This window comes from Adiantum capillus-veneris, chromosome 20, assembly GCF_014529385.1.
Source record: "Adiantum capillus-veneris isolate H3 chromosome 20, ASM1452938v2, whole genome shotgun sequence".
Lineage (NCBI taxonomy): Eukaryota > Viridiplantae > Streptophyta > Polypodiopsida > Polypodiales > Pteridaceae > Adiantum > Adiantum capillus-veneris.
In genome coordinates, this window is record NC_140950.1 from 31,599,099 (window position 1) to 31,623,697 (window position 24,599).

Consider the following 24,599-nt stretch of genomic DNA (forward strand, 5'->3'; position numbering starts at 1 on the left):
GCTTTCTTACTCCTAGAGATATGATGACAAGACATTAGAGATATAACCCTCTATTGACTCCATTAAAGCTCTTTCTGTTTTATACATAGAGCATTCAAAGCTTGTTATATTAAAGTTGATTTAACGTCTATTGAACTCTTTTGAAACACCTCTAGTAGACAAGATTGGCAATTCCATGGTAGCTTATCACTGATGGCTACATCATAGCTACCAAAAAAAAACCTTATATATTTTGTTAGTGGGAACCACTCACTACGTCCTCCTCTTCTCATCTCAGGAGTTGGCAGCCTTGTTGCTTCATAAACTTGGCAAGACCTAGAGCCTTAACATGAATCTCAATTGGCAAAAGCTTGTAGCTTATTGCAGTAGTGACCCCAATTAAAATTCATACTCCTAGCGATTTAGAGTTATTTGTCCTTAAAATTCCTTCTAAGTGGTGATTCACATGGCTCATGTTCTCCTAAAGTGAAAACCTCTGAAGTAGCAATTCACACCAACTCAAAGTTATGGGCAAGCACATATACCATAAGTTGCAATCAATGATGCAATGCTTCTTGTTTTATGTTTGCAATCCCCCAAATAAAAGAATTAGCACTCAAATGTTTGAATACCTTTTACCCTGTGAATCTTCACTCAACTTCAAGGCTCATTGTATTAGCCAACAAAAGACTTCAACTATGTTACTGCAAAGTTCATCGAAGTTTTCTTCATGCATTGTGCACTTTGTTCTATATGTTGAATTTAGTGCTTGTGGAGTAGTACCAATCCACACTCAAAGCCTCATCACCATGAAAGACTCAACCAAGCGGGGGAAAGTTCATATGTACTCAACTGTTGCACCATGAACACTTGCCTCTAGCCATGCATGATTGTTTCATGTGATCCATGTACGGTGCTCCTTTGGTCCATGTTGAAAGTCATCACTAAATCGATCACAATTTTGGTCACCATTTATCCACCAAGTTTAACCTCTTTTTGGGTACTTTATCGATCATCTCATCTCAAAGGATTAAATTAAACAAGGGCTGAAGGGGAGTTTGTTAGGTCTAAAAGGAATGATTTTTCTAGATAAAACCATTGTAATCCTATTGGTCATCTGGATTGATCATACCCTCTGTCACATATATAAATAGCTCCACCTCCACTCTATTTTGTAGGCTTATGAGTCTAGAGTCTTGTATTTGTGCATCTATGCATAATGTACTAGCCTAGTGTTAGCATCCATGAGTTGTATCCACTAATATAGTTATTTTGCTTTCCATCGACATTTAATCTTTGGTGCTCTCTTAAGTTTAACAGAGTTGTTTTTTTGAAGCATCCAAAAACCCTTTTCCACCACCTTCAACACTAAAAATTGCAATTCAAAACTATGTATAAAAGGAAAGGCTTTGTATGAGGAGTGGAAGCTTTTAATCTCAACTTATGAGCACTTCTTTTGGCAATAGTCAACAAAGAAGGTGAATAATCAAGTGGCAAAGAACTTGGCTCTTTACCTTGATGTGGTGAGTTCAAGGCTCCCGTTGTTGCAAGGCTTTAGGGAAGACTCCTACATGCACGTTGCCAATGGTGCCTTTGCATGCCAAGGTCTATGGCTTTGTCACCACCTTGGTTGTAAGGCTTAGGTGATCTTGCAAGGTTGCCCCAATAGGATCTTGGGTTGGATGTGGGGGTTCTTAAAGGGAAGTTTCGGCCTTTGCACTTGAACTCTGATACCACTATTGCATGCAACGATATGTAGACACATACTAGCTATATGTAGATTAAAAAAAGACAATCAAGATAATGCACAAAGACTTAGTCCGATCTGTCCCCATGTACGAGTGAGCTCCTCTTTTGTGCATGTATTTGATTCATTAGGTTAACAATGATACGAAGACACAGAATATCTCTATGGAGAGAATGCACACAAAAACATAGATGGAGACGAAGAAGAGGATGTGCACAAATTTGGGATAATCACCCCCATGCGCGAGTGGCGGCATCTCAAGAGCTTCCTCATCCTCTTTGCGGAAAATGTGGTTGCTTGAGCATCTGTTGAATGAATGTCATTGAGTATTGGGCAATGGGTACTCTTCAACCATCCACAATTTCGTATTTCTTTGCAATGTGAATGGGAGAGGATGGAACTAATGTGAGGATCCTCTCTGCCTCTTGAGTAGCCTGAATCGAGGGTAGAAGTGCCAATAAGTAGATAGGTACCAATAGAGAGATGCATTCTACCCTAATAGAGAGACAATCTTCTACCCTCATTTCAACGAGTTATACGAGGCTGACGGATAGATTTCTCATAATAGAGTCCTACAATTGGAAGAGAAGGGAGTTCGAGCACCTGTGGTACCATTTGTTCGCTTTTGGCCCCTGATGTATCTTCATTTTGGAGCCCATTTTCCTTACACACAACAATGAAGATCTTGCCATAGTTTTGTGTGCTGAGGTCTAGGAGATCAACTACCAGTATTAGTAGAATTTTATGGACAAAGCAATTCATATGAGCACTTCATTGCTAGACTTCTTGTTGTCTCTAAAGTGACTCCTCTACCCTAAAGAAAGGCCTCTTAGGGAACTTCAACTTGAAATTAGTAGGGCAATCCAAAAAAAAAAGGTGAAAGTTCACTATGGCCTTCATAAAGGCTATTGAAAAGAATTTTGTAATAACTAGTGCAGCAGGCGGCCTTCGGCCGCCTCTCTCTCTCTCTCTCTTTTTCCAATGTCAACCGAGGAAAGGAGCTTTCGCCACGTGTCATTGGGGGGGGGGGGGATTCCCTCCCCCATTTGTAATAGATATAGAATATAGAGAGGTTGCTTTGTGAGAGAGAAAAAAATAAAGTGACACTACATTTTAAAGCACTCTTTTTCACAACAGAATATTAGATTTTCTGAAAATAAATGTATTAATGAATTGTTAAGATTACAAATAAAAAATCAAATAAATGAGTTTGCAAATAATCAAATAAATAAATCTTTAGAAGGCCAAAAAGGAGGCTTTGAGTTTCTTTGATCTCCTCCACGTTCCAACTCATAATATGCTGATTGTGAAGTGTCAAATGGATACTTCAAAATTCTAAAGATATTATTACATGTAGCCATGAGCTTGGTGAAGATGGTCGTTGGACAGTGCCAGCACCAGCGGACGAGTGAGAGCGTAGCCGAAGGCGGCAGGCTTGCATTATCTTCCGGATGCCCCTCTCGCGAAAATGGTTTCTCCTCCTCACGGCTCTACATGTGTGCTGCTACCAGGCCGTTCTCCTCTTTACGAGCTTCCTCAGCTTCCCCTTGTCCGAAGCAGCTTGCCGATCCTTCAGACTCCTTAAACACAGCCAAGCTTTCTTCTCGCAGAACCTTCTCGGAGCCCGCTGTGGACGAAGATGGATACCTTTGTAGCCCCCGTGCAGCCCGCGAGCTCGCCTTGTAACTAAGCTAGCTCTCTCTCTCTCTCTCTCACACACACACACACACACACACACACACACACACACACACACACGCGCCCGCGCTCTCCCGCGCCCGCGCCCGCGCCCGCCCTCTCTCTCTACTCTTGCGTGCACAATTTTGTTAGCTTTAGCATTTCATGTTGCCTTGATTCTACTTCTGTCTGCCACTGCCTGGATGTGGTATTCCTATCATGTAATCCTGTTGTTTTCTTGCATGTGCTTGCATCCCGTGCTCATATTTTCATGTAACGAGCTGCTGCTTTTTTCCAATCCCTCAAGAGTGATTGGCTTTCAGTGTTCTCATCTTAGCGTTGTCCCGTGGCAGCTCCATCCTGTATGCGGCACTCCGCTTAGGTGAAAGGCCTATGCGGGTATTTAAAGATCGCCTTAAACAGCAGTCAGGTATAAATTTGCTTTTCTCTCAAGTACACCTAGGTGTTCTTTTCTGTTGTCTCTATTAAGATACTGGAGCAGGATCTCGTTTGAGAATGGAGACTTGTGTTATGTGAACATCATGGGTGATTTCACTTCCATTAGTGGTTTTGCTTGCGAGTGTTTAGCAACAATGGAAAAATGTAATCATCACATTCAGCAGTAGAGCTCATAACATGATTCATTCAAGTTTTAGTAACAACATAAATTTAAGAGTCTATCAATATTTCAGTAGCAAGGTAAAAATGCAATCATCACATAGAGCAGTAGAGCATATAACATGATTCATTCAAGTTATTGTAACAATTATAAATTTATGAGTGTCGATAGTTAACAGAGATGAACATCACTTAGGACTGGGATTCTTGAGACTGAACCCCCTCAAAGGAGTTCAACCAGCAGAAAACTCTAAAATTGCTTGGAGAATGTAGTAGAGAGCATGTTAGAGGGATCAAATATATCATTCTTTGCATTCTGACCATACGATGGAATAATAACATTGACCAAAGTATGATAGAACTAATATGGGAAAAAATTTCGACCTCTTGAGATGGCTGACTTGTAGGTGGTGTATAGACCATAAGAGAGAACATGCTAGGGTAAGCTATCAAGGATGAGTGTGCTCTCCAAGAGAACCATAATTCTTCAGATACTAGACTATAAAAGTAAAGGAGCATAGAGCATGAGAGTAATGGTGCCCTCTACAGCTCCAGAACTAGTTGAACTTTGAAGCCCTCTGTTTTTTTACGGATTTTGATAAAAAATGCTTGCTTTTCTACTCTTTTCACCATTAAGTGGGTCGAACTCCCTTTTTTGAACTATTTTAGAGTTCAGAGTCAACCTTAGCCCCTTTCTCACCTTTTTGTCAAATTGTGGTGGAAGGAATGGTGACAGGAGAGCACAGGAAAGATAGAGGAGAAGAGGAGAGAGAAGAACGCAAGAGGGATGAGAAAGTGAGATTGTGCAAGCCGTGTGCGCAACTTCTATAACAAGAGATATGAACAAGGGGAAAGGCTCATAAGGCGGGGCACAGCCACAAAGTGCCCTCTCTCCCTCGATCTAGGTTGAAAATCCAAGAGATGACCCTCAAAACTGTTGCACCCCCTCTGAAGGGATTTGGGAGGCCACATAGAGTAATGAAGGAATTTGACAAGTCCAGTTGTTAACAACAAAGACCATTGCTACATCATAGTCAAATACACCACCTCTAAAGAGAAACTTGCAAGGCACCATAATATTTTTCCTGACCACTAATGGAAAATCTCCAGTTATGGAATCTTGAAACCACCATGAGTGTCCACTAGGCTTTGGAAGCCTGTATTTTCCATATAGACTAGAGCTCTAATGCCTGACTATGCCAGGAGGCAGGATGACATGTGCATTGTGATCGGTAGATATGGTTTGTAGAAAGGCAACAGGAGCTCGGCCACGCCCCTTTTGTGAACCTGTTGAGCCAGCCTGTTGAGTAAAGTGGTTCTCAACGCTAGAAGCAAGCCATTATTAAAGTTTTTCATTAACAAAGATCACAAAAATGAACAACCTTTGTCTGTCACAGCATCCTCCAAAGATTGGATAGATAGGTCCACTAAACTCTAACAAGGAAGTAGGAGCAACAACTTGAACCTGATGCTGTAACGAAGTCAGGCAAGAGTGCTATTCTTCGACAAGTCCTCAAGCGTATCCAATGAAGATGCAGGTTGACACGTGAAAGCCGTAGCAAGAGTGACGGTAGTCGCCTTGTCGGATGCAAATTTGATGCAACACTAGCTAGCTTTGACTTCATTGAACAATCCCTCCGAATATGTCTGGGCCATTGCACATGCGACAAATCACCTCCTTCTTGGAAGCTCCTTTAGATTCAAAATTATCATTCTATTGTTTTTCATTTGCTTTGATGTCCTGGATGATTGTCTAGTCAAGGTCTCAGAGCTCCCTCCAAGTCTAGAGCTTTGTAACGGTGTAGAAAGCATTGTACTCGGTGTTAGTGGTCTCATGAGAATAATCCTGATATCCTCCGAAAAGTGCATCTCCTATATGTTGTGAATGTGATTGTTTATGTTCTTGGACTTCGGAGAATCCAAAGTCACAACATCCATGCCCTACGACTCCATATGTAAGGTGCAGCGGAATGAATGTTGTATTTTCTCAAGATTAGTGATCTTTATTTGCTCAAGGTTCCTTTTAGTTCTTAGGGAAAGAGAGAGCTTTCCGTCTTGTGGAGAGTGCTATGATCACGAACAAAGTGAGTGGATATTGTGCGTGCAAGTGAATGAGACTGAGAGAAGGAGAGAGAAGAGATACGACACCGAGAGGTTGTAAAACCCTCCTCCGAAGGCCCCACTCTCGTCAGTGAGAGTGGTCTACTTTGATTGCACGAATGGCGTACAAGGCGTATGCAATGGGACTGTGCCGATGACGACGACGGCGACTTGGGCTGAATTATGTGATCTTCTTGGTGGCTGAAAATGACTGTTTCTTGATGGTTTTATGGCTGAAAATGACTGCTTTTGTCGGGGCTGATTTGGTGAGAACAAAACGCTACTGTACCTGCTGATAACCTCCGGAAAATGGGCTGAGTTTTCCTTGCTTAAATCCCTGCTGTAAAACGCTGACCACCTCCTGTAAAATGCTGACAGTAGAGTCCAAAAACGCTGCAGACCTGCTGCGTTTTTAATGGCTGAAAGCTGAAGGTAAAACGCTGGTCCTATACAGATTGAAGGGCTGAATGGGGCTGCGTTTCTGATGGCTGAAAACGATGGGAATCTGCAACTGCTGCCTAGCGTTAGTAGATCTCTGGAGCTGCTGCCTGTGAAGGTAAAAACGCCAGGGAAAGAGGGAACTTGGGATGGCAAGAGGGAACTTGGGATGGCGCTAGCAAATGCTGAAAACGCTGATGGAAGGGGAGTGGCCTCGCCAAGGTTTGGAGAGGGTCTTGCTGAGAGAGGGTGGGACACCTATTGCTTGGGGAAGCCTGCTGTGCCTTTGCTCATCTGCCAATTTGTGCTAACTTGGGTTTGCTTATATATTAACTTACCCAATTTGCCCTACTGAGTACCCAACAAAAGTCACTTAATAAATAAGTGAAAAATGTTAAAAATAGGGAAAAATGGGATAAAGTCATCTTAAAAATCCCCAAACCGTCTCTGATGGAATCTGATGGAAATGCTTATGCTTATGCAGTGTGCAACCAGAGGATATGCATCTATACTGAGTGACTGGGCATGCACGGTCTACGAATAGCCGTCTACGAATAGACTCACAAAAGTGCCAGATCACCTTTAATCTAACTTGACTGGACTTGATGGAAACCTTGCTATGGTGTAGCTTGTCCACGGACACATAGGGTTGGGATGTGTCACGTGACACCATATCATGAGCAGTTGTCACAAAAATACGAAAGCATAAACTGACTTTTAATTGTACTTCAAATACTCAAGAGAGATGGAGAGAGAGAGAGGAAAAGCTTGACACTTCATTGGGGACCAGAAGATGGGCTGGTCCCCCCCTATAAAGAGAATATCTTTATTACTAAGGGAGAATCTTTACAAGCACAAGAACGGGGCAATAGCCCGTCCTCTATTCTTTCTTTCTGCTTCCGACTAAGAGAGTGCGAACGCTACTCTCTGAATACTGAGAGGATCTTCCCTCTGCTATGAGATTTTTGGAAGCTCTCAAAAACGAGAGTCTATCTTCCACAAAACTCAACGGAAGCTCTCGAAAATGAGAGTCTACCTTCCGCTAACTGAGTCCCTTTATGCATAATTATTCCTGCAACAAAAACAAGGGAGAAACACGCAAAATGCACGCACACATGCTTGCTGTAATTTTCTGCACATAACCTGAAAATGTTACCTGAGCACCTTCCAGAGCCGAAAAAGAGACCTTTTCCGCGATGGAATTGCATGAAACTTGGTGTACGCGTAGTGTAGGTAGAGAAGAACTAGATTCTATATGTATTTTGCTGAAATTCAACCTAAAGGAGGTGAGTAAGGGCTGAAAACAGAGAATTTACAGCCACCACACTCTACGAAGAGAGTGCTTGCTACAACTTCTCGCGATGAAACCTCACCCAAAGCTGGCTATGGCTATGAGAGCCCTTGTTCTAGACAATGGGAGCAGTGCCAACACTGAAAATGGGGGAGGAGGGCCTCCTAAATAGCCATCAGGGAGAGGGGGCGCTAGGAAGAGAGAGAGGGTGAGAGTGAGAGTGAGAGTGAGAGATAGTTAGTTTGCATTGGTAAGTGTGCCACTTGGTACACTTACTTAATAAACTTTAAAAACCCTTCAACTTTCACTTTTAAAAATCCCTAGGCTATTAATGAAATGTGCAAATTAACACACAACTGCACACACAGATGCTACTAATGAAATTGTTAGATGCTCCCCAACGCAATGCCGTATCGACACTGCTCTGGCATTACCTGTTCGCACTTGTCCGGTCATTTGGTCCGGCATAGACAATTAAAAAATACCTTAACTGACTTATCCTAAGGCCGTAAAATGATTTAGGCCTTAGGGTTATTATTCTAAGGACCCCATCTCATTCCTGTGCTTGCACTAGCGCGCGTAATTTTCTGAGCCTGAAATCTGAGGCTATTGACGACCCGATTTCCCAATCGCTAGGGCTTCAGGGTATTTTCTGCTAGGGTCTCCCTGAGGTGCACAGGCCCAAACTTGGGCGCACCTGAGGCCCCAGAACTGCTAAATCTATTCTAATGTGCACACAACTAATTAGATAATTATTTTTTCGTAAATAAATTAATTATTTACAAAGTCTGACTTAGTTACATTCCTCTTGGTTCTAAACAATTGACCTCAACTGTAGAGCGTCAACATAATTGTGCAAGATGTCTGGGTAGTCCTTAAGATCGGACTCAGTAATCCACTTTGCATCTAAAGGAGTGTAATTCTTGAACTTGATTAAATACTTTCGATGTAGACTCCCCGACTTGAGTTGTCTCTCCGAGTGGTGTATTATCTGTTCAGGTTGAAGGATTTCCTCAGTCTCTTCGACTTCTGGAAGATCTTCTTGTACTGGTGCCACTGGAGGAGGTCCAACATATGGTCGGAGGAGACTGACATGAAAAGCATTATGGATGCGCCAGTGAGAAGGGCACCTTTTCGACGACATCATCGCCTTCTTCAAGAGTGAAGCAGATCATCGACACTATCTCTTACACGTATGAGGCATTTAGGCGGCACAGATTAGTGGTCATCAAGAAAAAAAGAGTTTTTCCTACCACAGATGCAATTTTTGGGACACGTTCTCCCAAGAGAGGGTGTACAGATGGACCTGGCCATGATAGAAACCATTTGAAATTGGCCAGAAATAAAGACTGTGTTTGGGAGAAATGTTTCTCAATTTAATATCGTGCCGTTTTCAATTTCATAAATACTGGTTGAGAGCAAGGGGAAAAGGAGAAATTCTACCCCAAATTAGAGAAAAATAGTGTAAAAACCTGAAGATAATATCTAATTCTCTAAAATTTCCTCTTGAAAAATTCAAGAAAAATAATTTTTGATTATAGTAAGGCTTGAAATGACTTGAAATGTCAACAATCGAAGTTAATGTGGTTGTGACCATTGGATGGCGAGAGGTAAAAAGAGGGACTTCCACCTTTTCTCTACCACTCCCCTATGGACTTCTTGGCAAATAATATTCACTACCTATGTAGTGCAAGACACACTAAAGAGAAAGAGAAGAAAGCACTAAAGAAAAAATAAGCAAAAGAAAAACACACATGCATCAATGTGCACTCGGCCATCTCTTTATAACACGAAGGTCAAAGCTTTCTGGGTTTATGCTATTACTATAGGCGGTTCATTCAAAAGTTTGCGGAGATTGCTTCTCTATTGCATACCTCGGCTTAGAAAGGGGTTCCGTTCGCTTGAAGACCCTCAGAAATAGCAACGTTCAAGACACTCAAGGAAAAGTTGACGGTTGGTCCTGTTTTGATTTTATCAAATTGCAAAACCATTTCGAGGTTTACTGTGATACTTGTGGTAGCAGTTTGGAAGCGGTCTTAATGCATGAGGGCCATGTCATAGCCTATGAGAATAGAATGTTCTCTAGACCAGAGAGGTGGTTCAGCTCCGACTATTCCGAAAAGTCACCGATAACTCAGCACGTTGAAAGGAGGAGCCACTCCACTCCTTTGTCACAAGTTACCTTGATGAGAATAAAGTCACTGATTTCTCTCTAAGATTATCAGAGATACTGACAGGCTAACAATGTTCTACTGAATGACTTTTTGAAAAGATGCACATTTGAAATGGGAATTCCTAAAATAAATTTGTTACATGTGCTCTCTCATGTGTGAATTGTTTGAGTGTGTGTCGGTACTTATTTTTAGTAATAATGGAGCAAAGTACAAATTGCGAGGGTCCTCAATGCTCCTAGGTAAATCTGAGAGAAGAGGCCTTGGTTACATATTTATAGGCCCATGGCCTTCCAAAAGCAGTACATGAAAAGCTTCAAGTTCTAAAAACATCCACGCCCAAAAGCTAGCGCTCACACCAACCAGCGTAAATCATGGAAATCTGTACGGTGCCACGTCAGTAGTCAGTGCCATTCACGGGCCGTCCGTACAGCTCTGCCACGTCAGCATCCTTACGCAATTTATTATCCTTTTGTCCCTTTGAGCCCCTTCGAATGGGGTACCATATGTTGGTACAACTTATAAACTTTTAGATTCTTTAATTTAGGCCCCTTGGAAGGTTTTGCAAGTCGGTAAAATTCATCTGCATCTTTCTCTAGGGGCTGGACCTCCTACTGTCCCGAGTCCGTCCAGATGGTCATGCCACGTGTCACAGAAACTGAAGCGTGTACTTAAGACTTAAAAACTAATTTCACTTTTTCACAAGAGATTCAGCACAAGATATTTATGAGAAAATGATATAGAAAAGGACACAGCACTAGGGACCAGAAGATAGGCTGGTCCCCCCCCTTGAAGGAGATTTCTTATTATTTAATATTTCTGAGCAGTTACAAACGCATAAATCCAAAACAACATACGATGCTCGTATCCCTGATACTATTCTGATGCATAAGTGTGCATAAGTTGATAAGCCTACTGGCTTATGACCTTATGCTTCATATTGGATCTTTCTGCACGAGAGAAGTTTCTGTTGTTCTAGGTGGTACCTTCACGAGTGTTTCATGGCTGAAAATTACCTTTGCACGTCGTCGGAGTGCTGAAATTCAGTGCGGACAACCAATACTGTGCTGGTTTGAGTGCGTGTACTCCCCGCAAGAACGCGCACAAGCTTTGTTGTTTGCCTTGCACCCTCGCGGCAAGCTGTATAGGTTCTCCACAGAGGTCACAGAGTCTCTGGGCAAGTCGTCAAGAGTTGAGCGCTGAGAGACACAGAGGGCTGAATTGAGCACTGAGAGAGAGAGAGAGAGAGAGAGAGAGAGAGAGAGAGAGAGAGAGAGAGAGAGAGAGAGAGAGAGAGAGAGAGAGAGAGAGAGAGAGAGAGCTTACTGTACCTAGAAACTAGTGTAGGGCACCCCCCTTGAGGTAGTGCTAGCCTTCTTTTATAGTCGTGCAGGGAAATTCACTATTTGGTGTTGCATGAGAGTGGAGAGAGAGAGAGATCAAAAAACTTCCCACGCTGGTCTTCCAGTTTTTCCATGCTACCTATTGACTTTTTTAATGTTTATTGACTTTGGCCGCGTTCAAATTGGCCAGCCATTGGGTTTACAGGTTTTTAACCTTTAAACTTGAAAATGGGCATTGAATCCCAGTTTTCTGTCCAATCTGGGGCCTTATTGACCCGGCCGGTTTCGTATCTTTTTCAAATCGGTCTACCAGCTCCCATTGGGTCATATTTCCATTGTGTCCGGCCGCCCACGGCAAAAACTATTAAATTGTAGCTTTTCTGAGCGAATTGGGGACACCATCTTATTCATGTGCTTGTTCTGAACTGTTCTGCATTGCGTCCAGCTATTGTTCTACTTATCATACTATCTGGACATGGATAAATTTCAGATGGTGCATTGCATCGAAAAATCCACCCTTTCATGATTGGTACCAATAAATTCATATATTCATTCTGTGCACAAAAATCATTTTCATTTAGCTAAAGCCGTAGCTAAAAATATTACATCCCTCTAGCTTCTAAACACGTGTCCTCAATTGTAAGGCTTCATGATATCGATGCAGGATGTGTGAAATTTCGCAATTCTGATTTCAATGAGTTCTTCCAGACTTTAGTTGGCTCCTGATGGTGGATAACTTGTTCTAGAAGAAGTATTTCTTCAGTTTCATCTACCTCAACGGGATATTGTGTAATTGGGTCTACAGGAGGCTCGCCAAAGAAAGGTCGTAGAAGGCTCATGTGAAAAGCATTATGAATTTTCCAATTCTCTAGAAGATCCAATCTAAGCGCTACGTCATTTATCTGTTTTGTAATCATAAATGGGCCATAATATCTCTTGGAAAGTTTTTTAACTTTCCCTTTCTGATTGGCTCGTTTCTTAAGACGCGCCGACGTGCTTTATCAAACTTGAGAAGAACAAATTGCCCTTCAATTAGTTTGAAATCACGACGATGTTTGTCTACTGCTTTCTTATGCTTTTCTTGAGATCTAAGGATAGCACGCTTCACTTGAGTGGAGAGAGGTATCTAGATCTTGAACACATTCATTAGGTGTGAATATCTTATCCTTGGTAAGAAGGATTGGGGGAAGATGCGATTTGCCATAAATAACCTCGAAAGGAGCTTTTCTTGTAGAGGAATGTACAGTGTTAATGTAGGAAAATTCTGCGAGAGGTAGATATTTCTCCCATTTTCGCTGGTTATTTGATACATAGCACTTTGAAATATCTAGGACTTTGGATTTAACAATCTCGCTTTGTCCATTTGTCTGGTGATGATAAGCCGAAGAAAAATTCAGCTTAGTTCCTAAATTCGTAAAAAGTGCTCGCCAAAATTACTCGTCATTCATGGGTCGCGATCACTTATAATCGTTTTGGGCATGCCATGGTGCTTAAAAATCTCAACCAGAAAGATCTTGGCCATGTGATCAGCTTTAATGTTCTTACTGGAATGAAATGAGCTTGCTTACTCATTCCGTCTATGATAGTCTAGATTGCATCGTTTCTATTCGGAGTTCGTGGCAAATCCATCATAAAATCCATGGCTAGACTTTCCCATGGTACTTGGGGTACCGGTAGAAGTTGAAGTAAGCCCGGAGTTTTATGGCAATCATACTTAGCTTTTTGGCACGGTACACATTCTCTGACATATTTGTCTAGTGAGCTCGTAGTGTTGGCGAATAAAAATATCTTTCGAAGGCCTGTGTCGTTGACATTATGCCTCTGTGTCTTGCGTAAGGAGAAGCACGTGCTTGATCCATTACCTTTGTTCTAAGTGGACGTGCCTCACAAAGAGCCTGATGAAAATAAAGGTACATCTATACTAGAATAGGGAAAGAATTGAATGCCACTTTGTAGCTGTTGCCAGATTTCACCGATATCGGGGTCATCAAGGTACATCTCAGGTAAAGATTCCAATTGGTGATGCTTGTTATGGCATTGACTTTGGGCAACCACATTTTTACTTCTCGAAGTGTGCAGAATTTGGAAGTGAAACATTGAAAGAAAATTGGCCCACCGCATCTGTTTCCAAACAACTTACTTTGAGAGAGAGTATCGAAGGCTTTGATGATCCGTCTTGATTGTAAAATCTGCTCCCAGAAGGTAGTGTTTCCAAAGTGAGAGAGCATGAATGACTGCCATGAGTTCCTTCTCATAGATGAAAGCATGAAGCTCCGCCTCACGAAGTCATCTACTTTCATAAGCTATTGCATGGCCACGTTCAAACTGACCGACCATTGGGTTTACAAGGTTTTTAACCTTTAAACTTTAAAATGGGCATTAAATCCCAGTTTTCAGGCCAACCTAGGGCCTTATTGACCCGACCAATTTCGAATCTTTTTCGACTCAGTCTACCGGCTTCCGCCAAGTCGTATTTCCATTGTGTCCGGCAGGCCACTTCGTGGGCGGCCACCGCAAAAACTATTTAATTATAGCTTTTCTGAACGAACTGGGGACACCATCTTTTTTTTCCGAGAAAGAGATCCTTCCGTTAGTTAGTAAAGCTGCCCATAGGGCTACAACCACCTCTGCTAGAGAAGGCTACAACAATAGAAAGGGGAGACTCTCCCAATGAAAAAACACAATATGTACAATGGGCTAAATCAAGAAATGGGAGGAGGAAAAAAGACACTTAGGTGGATGGTAATGCCATCTAGGTGTCCCCTGGACCATGGTGAAAAAAGGCGCTGGGCGCCAGAGTCCCAAGAAAGCCTCTCTGCGCTCCCGCATGCGATCAGAGCTACCCTGGAGTCTCTCGAATTGGCCCCTGAGAGTGTGAACCAGCTCCAACCAAAAATCCCGAACAGTCTCTGTAGAGAGGACAGGACGAGTCTCGAAGATGCAAAAGCAACGGGCCCGCCAAGCAACGAACCCTCGCCCTAGATCTCGAAGAACATGGAGGGTACGGACTCTGAGCAAGCGTGAACTACAATGAGAACCTCCGGTTGCGTGAAGGTCCCCCATCCATTTGGGAGTTGTTGTCTCTAGAGGAATTGTCTTCTCCAGTGATCAGTGCACCTTACGCCCAACAGAACACCTCAAAAGCTTGCTGACACCTGTGCAAATTGGCCTCTTGGCCCTCCAAGTACAAGGTTGAGTCATTGGCAAACTCAGCATCAAGAAGCTCATCTGCCTTAATAGGGAGCTCAAGGCCACGCAAGCCAACTTGCTGAGAAGTCAAGAATCTGCTCATCGCCTCAGCATAGAACAGGAAGAGGAAGGGGGCAAGAGGGCAACCCTGCCTGACCGAACGTGTGAGTAAGAAGCTCCCCTCGGCCCCCTACCAAGAGCACCCGACTGTGCGCACGCCTGTAGAGAGCTGGCACACCTCTAATCTAAGCATCTGTGAAACCCATCCTACGTAGAGTGCCCTCTAGGAAGTCCCTGTAACAAGCTTGGACACCCCAAGTCTAGATTTTGTCGCGACACAATAGAGATTCACTTCAAAAAACTTCACAATTCAAGAGTCGACACGGCTCGGCGTAGTTCCGTGCCAAGAGAGATTGGCCCCAAAGACAGCGCTCCTTTCGGTATTTCTTTTTATATTAATCTTTGATCAAAGTACAACTCCCGCAACTTCTTTCCTCAGAAGAAGAGTGGACCACCATGTTCGTGCATTTCCCTTTAAAAAAGATGCTGCCCTCCTCATCTTAGAGTGCTCTGAGTAATGCCCTCCAAAGAAGGCTATATCAAACTGCTGAATGAGAGCCAAAGCCCTCGGAGCATCTCAAAATCCAAAAAAAAATTCAAATTTCGTTGCCTGTCCACCCTCTTTAAATTCCTTTGTCTTCTTGTTCTTATCTTCGAGGAAATCATACTAGCTAGCTCTGTAAAAGTGTTTCTTCTTTGCATAAAACATATGAGCGTCGGAGTCCGAACTGTCAGAGGATGACTCCTCCGTAGAACTATCAGAAACTGGTCGGAATCTCATCTTCTTTGCCTTTTTCTTGTTCTTTCCAAAGCTTTGCTTCTTGCTTCGCTTCTTGCCCTTTCTGTCCTCTTCACTCGAGTCGGAAGAGGAAGAGCTAGAAAAACTGTCGGAAGAAGAGGAAAAACTGGGTAGTCCTTCAAAATGCACATGCTTCTTCTGTTTTCGTACAGATGCAAAAGAAGATTGACGGCCCAAGTAACTTGGGTAGTCAGTCCCCTTATTGCGCTCCTTCAATTGCTTCTTCGATTGTTTCTTCGTGTCCAGAAGTTGATTGATTTGGGTTTGGACCACATCATGGAGTTCTTCAGTGAACATCCTCAGAGTACGAGGTTTCTTGATTGCCGGTTTGATTAGTGGCTCGATGGCTTTCTGCCATTGAGTATGCACTTCAGCCATCGATTGTAGGGTCAACAATTTTGCATACTAGGGATCCTTGGCAAACTGAAGCATCTGCTTTGCGCACTCGTCAACCTGTTGTCGACGTTGCATCTCCATAAATTCATACTGTGTGGGCCGGGGTGGCCCGTACTCATTCTCTGCTAAGTCGCTTGAATTTTAAGTATTGCCTCCCGCCTCAGGGGTGGTAGATGGAGTTGTTTGATTCTTCTCGAAATCCATAAGTGCCGTGAGAAAAAGGATCGGATTTCCCGATAGTAGAGAAACTGGTGGCGCTCTGATACCACTGTAACAAACTTGGACACCCCAAGTCTAGATTTTGTCGCGACACAATAGAGATTCACTTCAAAATACTTCACAATTCAAGAGTCAGACACGGCCCGGCATAGTTCCGTGCCAAGAGAGATTTTCCCCAAAGACTGGCACCCCTTTCAATATTTCTTTTTATATTAATCTTTGAGCAAAGTACAACTCCCACGGGTGCTCGCTCTCGGACTTTGCGTCCAGATGCTCTGAGAAGTGAGACCCCCTTTGGGCTTATTTATTCTTACAAGGGATGCTAAAAGCAGAGCCCCAAAAGCGGTAAACTCAAAAGCAGAGGGCCCAAAAAACAGCTAGCACTATCTGCGAAAATCCATAAAGCAATGTTGTCAACACAAATCACGAAAATCCTTACGCTTTGCCACATCAACAGCCAGCATGATTTACGATGTCCGTACAACTGGGGAGCGCGATGTTTTGACTTGCTTTATGTCCCAAAGGCCCCACTTGGGCCAATGTCCATAAGTTGGAACAACTTATAAGATGAAAACTCTTTACTTTAATGTCCTGGGTCATGCCATGTCATCAAGTTGTGATAGTCCCAGTCAACTCTGTCTCGTAGGCCTTCTCAAAGTCGAGGAGTATGACAAATCCTCTCCATGGAGACGCGCAAGGGCAGACGCCTCCCAAAAAGCGAAGATGATGTCAAGGATACTGCCCTCCTTGACAAAACCTGTCTGAGTCCCATGTATAATGCTCTCTAGTAGAGGCTGAATCCTCAAACTCAGAGCCTTTGCTAGAATTTTGTAGGATGAGTTGAGGATGGTAATGGGTCGCCACTCATCCAAGGAGCCTCCCTCCTTGGGAATCAGGTCTGTCAAACCCTCACTCATGCTGTTAGGCATTTCGCCAGTGTGCAAAACGTACTGAAATGCGCTGCAAAGATCTGAACCAAGCAAGTCCCTGTACTCCAAGAAAAAGTTGGGGATCAAACCATCCTCCCTTGGGTAACTACCACGAGGGAGTGCTCTGAGGGCTTCATGGAGCTCCTCTAGCTGAAGAGGAAGCTCGAGTCTCTGTCGCATATCCTCGGTAACAAGGCAAGGCATCTGTGCCAAAATGTGCTCCCTGCATGCATCCTGGCGCTCTGACTGAGGCTCAGCTAAGAGCAGATCACGGTAGAAGTGAGTAGAAACTGCATGCATATCCTCAAGCTCTGAGGCCACTGATCCGTCAGGTCTCCTCAACTGACTAACACTGATGTGCGCATGACGTGGCCCCACTGTCTCAAAAAACTCCCCAGGAACTTGGCCACCCACCTTGGTCCACTAAGATGCATGTCGATGGAAGGCAAACTCATGTCTATATGGCCATGCAATGAGCCAAAAGCCCGAGTTACACATAGCTAGAAAATCCAGACATGAGTAAACTACATTACTCTAGCCGGGCACAGCCACAAAACAGCCCCACTCCCTACTACATGTTCCTGGGAGATACAGGGACCAACTAGACGAATCCAAAGAGATGCCATAACTCTAGTCCCTTAACATGTTTAAGATATGGAAGCGAGAATTGGATTATGAGCCGTCTATGGTGATGCTGAAGAAGTTTTCAGCCAGCCCTCGTGAGGTTCTTGAGTCACATAGGGGGACTGATTTTGTCCCTATTTCAGTCCTCGTCTATTTTTCCTTTGCTAAGGAGGTTGGAGATCTTTTCACAAGAGGTTGCTTAGAGCCTTGAGCCTGGATTGTACCTGTCTACAAAGGATTCTCTTGTGACTTTTGACCGACTTCACGATGGCACCGAAGAAAGACATTGCAAAGAGTTCTCATGCAGACGACACTTTTTCTTTGATCCATCAAATGACTCCTTGGAGCAAATGAGGAAGGACTGCTGTAACGAAGTCAGACTTTGTAAATAATTAATTTATTTATGAGAAAAGAATTATCTAATTAGTTGTGTGCACATCAGAATAGATTTAGCAGTTCTGGGGCCTCAGGTGCGCCCAAGTTTGGGCCAGTGCACCTCAGAGAGACCCTAGCAGAAAATACCCTGAAGCCCTAGTGATTGGGAAATCGGGTCGTCAATAAAGGGGTAGATAGTAGCCTTAGATTTCAGGCTCAGAAAATTACGCGCGCTAGTGCAAGCACAGGAATGAGATGGGGTCCTTAGAATAATAATCCTAAGGCCTGAATCATTTTACGGCCTTAGGATAAGTCAGTTAAGGTATTTTTTAATTGTCTATGCCGGACCAAATGACCGGACAAGTGCGAACAGGTAATGCCAGAGCAGTGTCGGTACGGCATTGCGCTGGGGAGCATCTAACAATTTCATTAGTAGCATCTGTGTGTGCAATTGTGAGTTAATTTGCACATTTCATTAAAAGTGAAAGTTGAAGGGTTTTTAAAGTTATAAAGTAAGTGTGCCAAGTGACACACTTACCAATGCAAACTAACTCTCTCTCACTCTCACTCTCACCCTCTCTCTCTCTTCCTAGCGCCCCCTCTCCCTGATGGCTATTTAGGAGGCCCTCCTCCCCATTTTCAGTGTTGGCAGTGCTCCTACCTCCCCTATTGTGAGTATGCCTACGCATTGGAGCCCTCCATGGAAGCTTGAGAGCAGCCCCTTGTGACATATGTGGTGGCCTCGTGCTCCCATTGTTTAGAACAAGGGCTCTCATAGCCATTGCCAGCTTTTGGTGAGGTTTCATCACGAGAAGTTGCAGCAGGCACTCTCTTCGTAGAGTGTGGTGGCTGTAAATTCTCTGTTTTCAGCCCTTAATCACCTCCTTTAGGTTGAATTTCAGCAAAATACATATAGAATCTAGTTCTTCTCTACCTACACTACGCGTACACCAAGTTTCGTGCAATTCCATCGCAGAAAAGGTCTCTTTTTCGGCTCTGGAAGGTGCTCAGGTAACATTTTCAGGTTATGTGCAGAAAATTACAGCAAGCATGTGTGCGTGCATTTTGCGTGTTTCTCCCTTGTTTTTGTTGCAGGAATAATTATGCATAAAGGGACTCAGTTAGCGGAAGGTAGACTCTCATTTTCGAGAGCTTCCGTTGAGTTTTGTGGAAGATAGACTCTCGTTTTTGAGAGCTTCCAAAAATCTCATAGCAGAGGGAAGATCCTCTCAGTATTCAGAGAGTAGCGTTCGCACTCTCTTAGTCGGAAGCAGAAAGAAAGAATAGAGGACGGGCTATTGCCCCGTTCTTGTGCTTGTAAAGATTCTCCCTTAGTAATAAAGATATTCTCTTTATGGGGGGGGACCAGCCCATCTTCTGGTCCCCAATGAAGTGTCAAGCTTTTCCTCTCTCTCTCCAACTCTCTTGAGTATTTGAAGTACAATTAAAAGTCAGTTTACGCTTCCGTATTTTTGTGACAGTGGTATCAGAGCAAGGTCATCTCTCTCTTCCTTAAGGGATGGACGACTCTTGGCAGACTGCAGAAATGGAAGGACGCGAGATAGAGTTCTCTCTCCTTCAACAGCAGGTGGAAGAGTTGCAAAAAGCTCTCTCCCATCCAGAAGTCCAAAAGATTCTCCATACTCTTGAGAAAGGGAAGGAGAAAATGCCGATGGGGCCGAGAGAAATCCCGCAGAACCCAAAGGCGCCAGAACCAAGGAAAGATCCTTTGATTGGAACCTCCCGCATGCACGAGAGGCACAGGAAACCTCCAGAACGTCATGTGCGGTTTAACCCAAAGGTTCAAGAGCAAGATCCCCCTGATTCCCCTCAGTTCTCTTTCATGAAGGATTTGGATGACATCGTTGCTCCGGAAGACATGTTTCTTGACGATCCGTCGCAGCAAGAAGTGCATTCAAGGGAAAAGACTCCTGTCCACAAGGAGTCTAAGCATAGAAAGAAGGAGCACCATAAGAAGAAGCACCACAGGCAGAAAACATTCAAGTCGGGAGACAAAGATGTGAAATTCGACACCTACAATGGACGGCGTGATAATGACAAAGCATTGGCTTTCATCGGCCAATTCGAAGTTGCATTTGCTAAAGGGAATTTTAAAGAAAGATCCAAGCTTCGCCTGGGACGTTCTCTTGAAAGTCACTCCATTCAAGAAGATTGACGATTCGGAAAAGATGCGCAAGTTTGAAGTAGGATTGCATGAAGCCTTGCAAAAGGCTATGAAGCTTTACCCTCGAGGTAACTTGCAGATACTTATGGAATCAGCCCGCATAGCTGATGGAATACATGACAAGGGTACTCCCAGGAAGATGGAGCAAAGCACTTACCATGCCAAGCAGAAGGCTCTCCATGAGCAGCCTACCTCTACTTCTTCTTCTCAAAAGAAGAAAAGAACCGCCTCCGAAGCAGAAGCAAAGCCAAATCAGCCCAAGAAAGGGAGATATCTCTCTCCTGCTGAGTTGCGAACCTACATTAGTGAAGGAAGATGCTTCAAGTGCGGACAAGTTGGTCATATGAAGGGTGATTGTCCTACCAAACCTCCACAACCACCCTCTTCCAATGCAGTCCCAGATGTACAGGGAAATACAACCAAGGATGGAAAAGAAAGAGCTCTTCTCAAAGCTTGGGGTAGTATCAACAACCAACGGGCTCTTATTTTGTTTGACCTTGGCAGTACAAACAACTTCATCTCTACCAAGCTAGCTGATGACCTGAACTTACAGCCCAATCATTTTGGAGTTTCTATTCATGCACAATCTGCTTTCAAAGGGCAGAACTCAAACTCTACTCCAATCATAGGGAAGTTGAATCTAAAGGTCGACGACTACAAGGATCAAGAGTCTTTCTTACTAGCTTTACTTGAAGGATGCGACGTTATCTTGGGAATGCCTTGGCACTACAAGATGCATCCCATTCCGGACTATGTTCAGAAAACCTTATCCTTTGCTCATAAAGGAAAGGAGTATCTTGTACTTGCAGATGCAAGTGATTGGCGTATCCCTATCGCCAATCACATTGCCATCAAGAAAGAAATGAAAAAGTGTGTTTCAGCGTACTTGATTTTTGCAAGAGAGAGATGTGTCTGCTTCACAACTTTCTTCCTCTTTAGAGCAAAAAAGACTTAAGTTATTAGAAAGTTATAAAGATTGTTTTGCAGATGAACTTCCAAATGAACTCCCACCTTCGCGACCTGAGGATCATACAGTTGATTTGATCCCAGGAAGTTCTCCTCCAAATCAGTCCCCTTATCGAGTTAGTCTAATGCAGCAAGAGGAAATTCTTAAGCAGGTTAACGAACTTTTGGAGAAGGGCTTAATAAGACCTAGTACTTCTCCATATTGTTCACCTGTCTTGCTAGTACAGAAAAAGGATGGCACATTCCGCATGTGCATAGACTATAGATCTCTAAACAAGATCACAATCAAGAATCGATTTCCAATCCATCGGATTGACGACACTCTTGACAAGTTACAAGGAGCAAGTGTCTTTAGTCGTATAGACTTGAAGAGCGGATATCATCAAATCCGCATAGCTCCTCAGGATGTGCATAAGACTTCATTTAGAACAACCTTCGGGTTGTATGAATTCTTAGTGATGCCTTTTGGACTCACTAATGCACCAGCCACATTCAACAGAATGATGGATAGAATCTTCCACTCATATAGAAGCTTCACAGGCGTTTTCTTTGATGACGTCTTAATCTTCTCAGAGACGGAAGACGAACACTATAAGCATCTCACCTTAGTGTTTGAAGAATTACGTAAACACAAATTATTTGTGAATGCTAAGAAGAGTGAGTTCTTTCTAAAAGAAATCCACTATTTGGGCCATATAGTATCTCACAATCAGGTGAGAATGGACCCTGATAAGATTCAAGCAGTTGTAGAATGGCCTACGCCAACTACAGTACATGATGTACGAAGTTTCCTTGGCCTCTGTTCCTATTATCGGCGTTTCATTCGAGCTTTTGCCGCGATAGCAGGTCCCCTCCATGACCTGACAAAGAAGCGGATTCCATTTCATTGGGGGTCTGGACAAAAACAAGCTTTCGAAAAGCTTAAGTATCTACTCAGTCACGGACCTGTTCTCACCGTCCCTGATCTTCGCAAACCTTTCGAGGTATACTGCGATGCATATGGAGATTGTGTAGGAGTAGTTTTGAACCAAGAGGCTCACGCAATAGCCTATGAAAGTCGGCGCCTTAAAGATGCAGAGTTACATGTATCCATATACGAGAAAGAGCTAATGGCAGTAATTCATGCTCTTTCCATTTGGAAACACTATCTATTAGGAGCTGATTTTATTATCAAGACAGATCATCAAAGTCTTCGCTACTTTCTCACACAGAGAAAGTTATCAGAAAAGCAGATGAGATGGGCCAACTTTCTTTCAATGTTCCATTTTCAGATTTTACATACTTTTGGAACGAAGAATGCAGTTGCAGATGCTCTTTCCAGGCGTCTAAAGATCAATGCACTAACAACAATTTATCATGAGGAACTAGAATCTCTCAGCGAGATGTATCCTCAAGATCCAGACTTCGCCACAATTTGGGCAGATCTTCAAGCTGGTCACTCAAAGCCACCTTATTCCATTAGGGATAATACACTCTATCGTCAACAAGCAATATGCATAGCTCAGCCCTTACGACAGAAGGTGATGGATGAAGCACATAATTCTCCTTATGCCGGGCATCGGGGAATTGCTTCCACCACTAGTGCCCTCGAAAGGTATTTCTTTTGGCCAACACTCCGTGCGGACATTGAAAAACATGTACGTGAGTGTTTACTCTGCCAAAAAGTAAAATATGACAGACATAAGGTTTATGGCAAGCTTCGGCTGCTCCTTGTGCCTAACGCGCCATGGGAAAGTATTGCCATGGATTTTATTATGGATCTACCTAGATCCAAGAATGGAAATGATGCAATTTGGACTATAGTAGACAGATTCAGTAAGCAAGCACATTTCCTTCCAGTAAAGAAGACGATCAAAGTTGATCACATGGCTAGAATATTTCTAGCTCAGATTTTTAAACACCATGGATTGCCAAAGACTATTCAACGATAGAGATCCCCACATGACTAGTCTATTTTGGCAGGCATTGTTCGAAAACTTGGGAACTAAGCTTGATTTTTCATCCGCTTATCATCCTCAAACAGATGGTCAAAGAGAAATCGCTAATGCCACTGTTTTAGATCTCCTCAAGTGCTATGTTTCGGAACGACAATCCGAATCGGAACAGTACTTACCAATAGTTGAGTTTGCGTATAATAATACCATACATTCCTCAACTGGTAAAGCTCCCTTCGAAATTATTTATGGGAAGCCACTCTTACTTTCTATTATGGTTACCAAAGAAAACATCTTCGCCACAGATGAATTTGTGCGCAATATTGATATTGCCCATCAACAAGTAAAGCAAGCGATTCTTCGTACTCAAGAGCAACAGAAGAGAAAAGCAGACAAGCACAGAAGGAATCTCAATCTAGAAAAAGGACAATATATCCTGCTTCGGTTTGAGAAAGCTAGATTGAAAAAGTGGGTCGGCAAAGGGAAAGTTGTCAAACTTTTCCATAGATTTTACGGCCCTTTCAAAATTACAGATAAAGTCAATGACGTGACTTTCAGATCATCCTGTTGAACGTCGCAAGAGCTTTTGAAAGACCAAAAGGCATCACCAAATACTTGCACAATGTGAAGGATATCCTGAATGCGGTTTTGTATACATCTTGAGGAGCGATCTTGATTTGATGATAGCGACTTTTTAGGTCTATTGTGCTGAAATACGTAGAACCTTGTAGCCTATCAAGTATATCATCGATCTTGGGTATTGGAAACCCGTTCTTGATGGTGATTTTATTGAGAGCTCTTTAGTCAATGCACATTCTCCATGATCCATCTTTCTTTAACACTAGAAGCACTGGTGAACAGTAAGGTGATGTACTCGGCTGGATCAGAGCCTTTTAAGAAGTTTTGTCACTTCGTTCATGATTGCCTCATTCTAGGATCTGCTTACTTTGTAAGGTGACCGGTTTGGTGGCAAACTGCTGAGTATCAGATCAATTGTGTGGTCTTTAGATCTCTCAAGAGGTAGCTCTCTAGGCAAACCTTGAGAGAAACAATCAGCTTGAGCTTGTAAAAATTCTTTTCGTTCTTTTTCTAAGTGTGAGAAATTGGACTTCTTACTCTCATTGAGTTCATTCACATAGATCGAGTAAACAAAAAGACCGGATTTCATTAATTTGGAAATAGCCGAAGTTGATACAAGTGGGACGGAGTCGCCCTTTAATTTTACATTAATAGTATTTTCTTTACCTTTTCCATTCTTTAATGGGGCCTTTCTTGCCCAATAGTCGACCACAGTTCACGATGCGGTCCTTGTGATACCAAGGGATCCCTAAAAGGATGCCACAACCTCTATTGCGTCATGCTGTGAAAGTCCTTGTGCCGTAGATACCCTTAACAATGCAACCGAAGTTGGCGGCTGGCCTATGATAGGTGTGATGGTGACATCTCTCCTTGGTGCCACTAAAATCGCCTCCATTGGTGGCCCCATTTTGTTCACACGTTATTGCAAGTCAAGTCGCCAATAACCTCAAGCACCTGGGTACAAAGCCACAAGAGTACAT

At 43.1% G+C, this 24,599-nt stretch overlaps 1 protein-coding gene across 1 annotated transcript in view; it reads left to right on the plus strand.

Moving 5' to 3' along the window:
- Positions 1-3,044: 3,044 nt before the first annotated feature.
- The window catches only part of LOC147432322 (antitermination NusB domain-containing protein), a 67,483-nt gene continuing 45,928 nt past the window's right edge, over positions 3,045-24,599 (plus strand). The window contains exons 1-2 of the mRNA XM_086492304.1: positions 3,045-3,408; positions 3,757-3,833. Coding sequence (XP_086348430.1) covers positions 3,086-3,408; positions 3,757-3,833 — 400 coding nt within the window. The 5' untranslated portion in view covers positions 3,045-3,085. The remainder of the gene's footprint in view (positions 3,409-3,756; positions 3,834-24,599) is intronic.